Source organism: Vigna unguiculata, chromosome 8, assembly GCF_004118075.2.
Source record: "Vigna unguiculata cultivar IT97K-499-35 chromosome 8, ASM411807v1, whole genome shotgun sequence".
Lineage (NCBI taxonomy): Eukaryota > Viridiplantae > Streptophyta > Magnoliopsida > Fabales > Fabaceae > Vigna > Vigna unguiculata.
The window spans coordinates 1,500,002-1,504,735 of record NC_040286.1 but is presented as its reverse complement, the minus strand read 5'-3'; the positions used below and the strand labels follow the sequence as shown (position 1 = coordinate 1,504,735).

The 4,734-nt window shown below is 34.6% G+C and overlaps 1 protein-coding gene across 1 annotated transcript; it reads left to right on the top strand.

The window, feature by feature from the left end:
* Positions 1 to 205: 205 nt before the first annotated feature.
* On the top strand, positions 206 to 3,529 carry LOC114194247 (methyltransferase-like protein 2). Its single transcript, XM_028084371.1, has 9 exons — positions 206 to 513; positions 617 to 848; positions 1,404 to 1,543; positions 1,734 to 1,767; positions 2,138 to 2,213; positions 2,573 to 2,750; positions 2,848 to 2,937; positions 3,031 to 3,130; positions 3,238 to 3,529. Exons 1-9 carry the CDS (start codon positions 232 to 234, stop codon positions 3,384 to 3,386), a joined length of 1,281 nt encoding a protein of 426 aa, XP_027940172.1. The 5' UTR covers positions 206 to 231; the 3' UTR covers positions 3,387 to 3,529.
* Positions 3,530 to 4,734: the final 1,205 nt, after the last annotated feature.

Here is a 4,734-nt window from a genome sequence, read left to right as displayed (position 1 = left end):
ATATTTTAAATTAAACATGAAATAGAATTAGGTTTTTAATATTAGTTTGAGTATTTTCTATCCTTATTAATTACTACGGGGTGAATATAGTAATTGTGGGGTGCAGGAAACAAAAGCCTAAAGTAGGATGCAGATTAAGTCGACCCGGTCCAATTTTTAGAGCCCAACATCAAGCTCAATTTTAAAAGCCCAACCCATTTATTCACGCTCGCAGGAGTCTGTGAGTGAGGCATGGAAGAAGAACACAACTCGCAGAAACTTTCGTTGTTTTACGAATCTGGTGTATACTCCTTCGATGATTCAAACGCCGTTTTCGTGGACTCCGTCCGCGTTCTCAACCGTTTTTACCACCGTTTCAGCGTTTCTCCCTCAGTCTACTACTCTCGTTTCTTCAAAACACAAACAACCCCCAACGCCGTCTCCTCCACCGTCACCCCCTCTCTCAGGAAACGGAAACGGAGAGAATCTCGACCGTTGAACGAGAGAGAGCTAATTGCTCTACAGCGTCACCAGGTAGTAACGGAGTATATAGTTATTATTATTAGAATTACTATTATTTGTGACTTTGATTAATTAATTAATTTTAATTGCGTTGGCACGTGTGGGTTTTGTGCAGGAAGCGAGGCCACTGTTGTTGGCGGCGCACGAGTGTTTGCTGAAATCAGCTGAAGTGTTGAATGCTTTGAAAACTCTGAAGAGTGAATCGAGTTGCTCAACGAAGGAGTGTGACGGTGGTCAACGCTCTTTCGTTGACCTGGGACACGTGGCGCCTCATCTTGAGGTAACGCTAAGTTTACGTGTCAGTGACAATGACGCTGATCCTCACCCGCTCCCAAAGGATTTAGATGGTTAGTGTTTTTTGTTCTTACTGGAGTTCATTGGCAAGGTCTTGTTTGGATTAGTATTACTAATGACAAGTTAAATGTGGAATGAAATAAGATCACCTTGTTATTGTTTTTATAATTTTGTAAAGAAATTGAGGAAAAACTGTTCGAAAAGTGAAGGAAATAACGGTTTTGGGAGGAATGGGACAGATTCTGCATATAACATCCGTTACTTTTCCCTGAAGTGCTTATGGAAAAATGTATTTGAAGAGATTCATAGGCGAAGAAATTAGTTAAGTTTCTCTCATTTGTTAAAATCTATATGAACTTAAACTTTTGGAGAAGTTAGACAAGTGCATAAGTTGGTTTTAACTTATGATAGTAACTCAATTCATCATTTTACGTTCTTATATATTTCTAAGTGTTCATAGAAAAAATTATCTGTGTTGGCTGGCTAAGTATTAGATTGAGTTAGTTCTGTCATTGGCATAATGTTTGAGTCTTTGTTAGTTGGATTGTGTGGAGTTAGCTGGTGAACAAAATTGCTTATTGCGTAAATGTAATTCTTTGGTTTCTCAGACTTTCCCGGTGGGCAATGCTGTGTACAGAAGGTAGTCCGTGCTTTTAATAATTTGGTTGCAAATGACACCCAGGATGATGCAGTGGCTGAAATTTTGAGCAATTCTTATGTAATGCCTCGGGAGAGTTGTTTTTACATGGTATGTTACAACCTGCATGGTTGTAGTTGGGATGTGTTTACTTTTCAAAGTTTGTATCTACTTTGGTTTCTTCTTTGGCTCATTTTATTTGTTGAGGATTCTTAGGTTTTTATTTGATTAAACTTTTAAATCTTGATCCGATTCTGTGTATCTTACATTTATAATATTTATTTGTTTTCATATGTGGAAGTCTGATCTGGGACAGATTCGCAATCTAATTCCTGGTAATGGTTGCATATAAAACTCAATTTTCTAACTACATGTCATTCTCTTTCTTTCTCATGTCTTTGAATTAATACTAAAAAGTTCGGTGACATGGTAATGGAGTTATCTTCAATTTAATCAAATTATGCTAGATGGATGGAAGGTATTTCCAGACTGCCTGTATGATCTTTAAATAAAATTCCTTTTGCGGAAATTCTTTATGTGGCCTTTTTTTGAGTACCTTTTGTGTTAAGCTGGTCAAATACTGAGGTATAATATGCAATTGCATAATCTTCACAGCCACGAATCAATTGTATCTTTTGTGTTAAGGTGGTCAAGTAATGAGGGTGTAATATTTAATTGCGCTTTTGTTTGATTAAATTTATGCAGCTCATGCTGATTCTGGCTTCAACCTCATAATGGTGGATCCGCCTTGGGAAAATGCTAGTGCCCACCAAAAATCAAGGTATGCTAAAAGTCATACCATGTTTCATTGAAGTAAAGTTTCCGAATTTCCTTTATCATATAATGTCTCATTGAAGTAGAGTTACATATAATGTCTCATTGATGTAACTCATCCCTGCATCGCCTAAGGATATGCCATGCTTCTCTTTGAACTTTATTGTTCAGTTCAGATACATTTCTCTTTAATGAATTAATGAAGAGGGTTCTTTCTTGGAATTTGGGGGAGGGTCCATCATTGAATAATATATATATATATATATATATATATTATTGTTGAACTCAATAACTGTTACTCATTTTAAATTGGTTCATAAAATGCAGCTTATTTAAACGAACTTGATCGCAATGTAATCACTGTAGGTACCAAACCTTGCCCAACAGGTATTTTTTATCCCTTCCTATTAAGCAACTCACTCACACTGAAGGAGCACTTGTAGCCTTATGGGTGACCAACAGAGAGAAGCTACGATGTTTCATTGAGAGAGAGCTTTTTCCTGCCTGGGGAGTCAGCTATGCTGCTACTTTTTATTGGTTAAAGGTGACCTCTCAGCTCAATTACTACCCGATTTCCTTGGCAATTGGCATGAGTTTATGGTGTCATTCCAATCGCTGTGATTATTTGTTGTCAATTGCAGGTGAAAGAAAATGGATCCTTGATTTGTGATTTAGATCTCTTCCATCATAGGCCGTATGAATGCCTGATCTTGGGATATAGTCCTGGGAAGGTTAGATTTTGTAGTTTATTTATTAAGCCTTCTAACTATTAGACACCCCCTTCTGTTCATAGCACTCAGTTGTGCTCTTATGCACCTTTCTAGGTAAATAATACTGATAATCTATCAGAGTTTAAACCTGTGAAGAATGATCGGGTGATTATGAGCATTCCCGGGGATTACTCAAGAAAACCCCAAATTGCAGGTATCCTTGTCTGTCTAATGTGGTGTTTTAAATTTCTAAACAATCAGTGGCACTGAAAGTTAGACATGATTTGAATGAATATTTTTCTTCCTCATAATATTGGTCAGATTTATTACTGGAGCACGTTCCTGGACCCAAACCTCCTCGATGTATAGAACTATTTGCTAGAGAGATTTTGGCTGGATGGGTTGCTTGGGGAAATGAACCCCTCTACTTTCAAGATTCTAAATATTTTGTTAAAAAGATGGTTCAATGATTCGTAAGGGAAAAAGATTCCATTCTTGGTGATGATCTATTCAATTTTTTAATCTTCAGCATCTATTTTTACCATTTTTTTTTTCTGTGAATGAGTAACTTGATCTCTTCTGGTTATAACACTTTTTTTCACCTTCTTTTCTATGGGTACGGTTAGAAACAAAGACATACTGAAGCTCTGCTTCGACTGTGAGAGAGTGATCTTATAAACAATGGCAGGGAAGGTTTCTCATTTCTGGGATTGCAATGCTTATTGATGGGATTTTATTTAAAGAGTCCTAATAGATTGCAGTTGAATGCAATTTCAATTTTTTGTGTATTTATTTCATATGCAGCACCCAGTGTTTTATAGTAGTTTTATCTATTCACTTGAGTGACAAATTTTGTGAAAATGTACAAATTATTTTTTGATCATGCTAGGGTTTGAAATTGTTGTGCCTGCAATATGCTGTATGATTTAGTTAGATTCATCTAAATTGAGAAACATAACTTTTTGGCAGCTTCAATCTTTGACCCACGAAAGAGAATATGGAAAAAGAAAAAGTTTCAAACACTCCCAAAAAGAAGGTAAAGGAAAAGCTTTTCGCCGTTCTTGGTCCAAATCGATGACGACAGTTTGAAGGGTCATCAATTTGACTAATCATAATATCTCTTTCCAATCAAAGAATGCCACAATTTAATATTCTTTTCATCTTATTTTTATTGAGTTAAAACAAAAGCAAAAAAACAAAAAACCTGATTAACTATAATCAACTAAGATTTGGGATTCAATCTATATTTAAACAAATAATGTAGTAGTTAACAGTGTGCAGAGTATTAATTAAATAACTTACTAATTTTAGCAAAAATAAGGTGAAGTGATAATGGCCGTGATGTGAATTATTAAGTAGGGCCAGGCCTAGGTAAGGTGCCTGTAGGTTCTAAAAAATATTTATAATTATTTAACTGAATAATTGGTAATAGAGAGTAAATCAAATTGTTTTGTACAAAAATAAGTTTTTTTCATCATATCTATTACGACTTTCTTTCTTTTCATATGAAATGTTTTTTATTTTGTTTTTTGTTTTCTCTTCCTTTTGTATTTATAGTTATACTTTTTCCTCTCTTTGATGGAAAAATAACTTACACCTTGTTATCTAGAACTGAAAAAATATTTTAAAAAATTAATTTGTTGAAAAGAAACGTTATATTTCAATTATAATAATTTATTTTACTAATTTAAAAATGCCTGATTTTATTTTCATTTTAAAGGCTAGATAAATAATGGGTTAGCCCTGAGATTTTAATGTATGCATTTTCAGTTCATTTATTCGTTTGAAAATTATTTTATATATTGTTCTACTGGAATG

Excerpts from the sequence above, each read along its gene's own strand:
- LOC114194247 (XM_028084371.1), top strand. The coding sequence starts at position 232 with ATGGAAGAAGAACACAACTCGCAGAAACTTTCGTTGTTTTACGAATCT. Across the intron at positions 514-616 it reads TTGCTCTACAGCGTCACCAG|GAAGCGAGGCCACTGTTGTT; the intron begins GTAGTAACGGAG and ends GGTTTTGTGCAG. Across the intron at positions 2,214-2,572 it reads AGTGCCCACCAAAAATCAAG|GTACCAAACCTTGCCCAACA; the intron begins GTATGCTAAAAG and ends TAATCACTGTAG.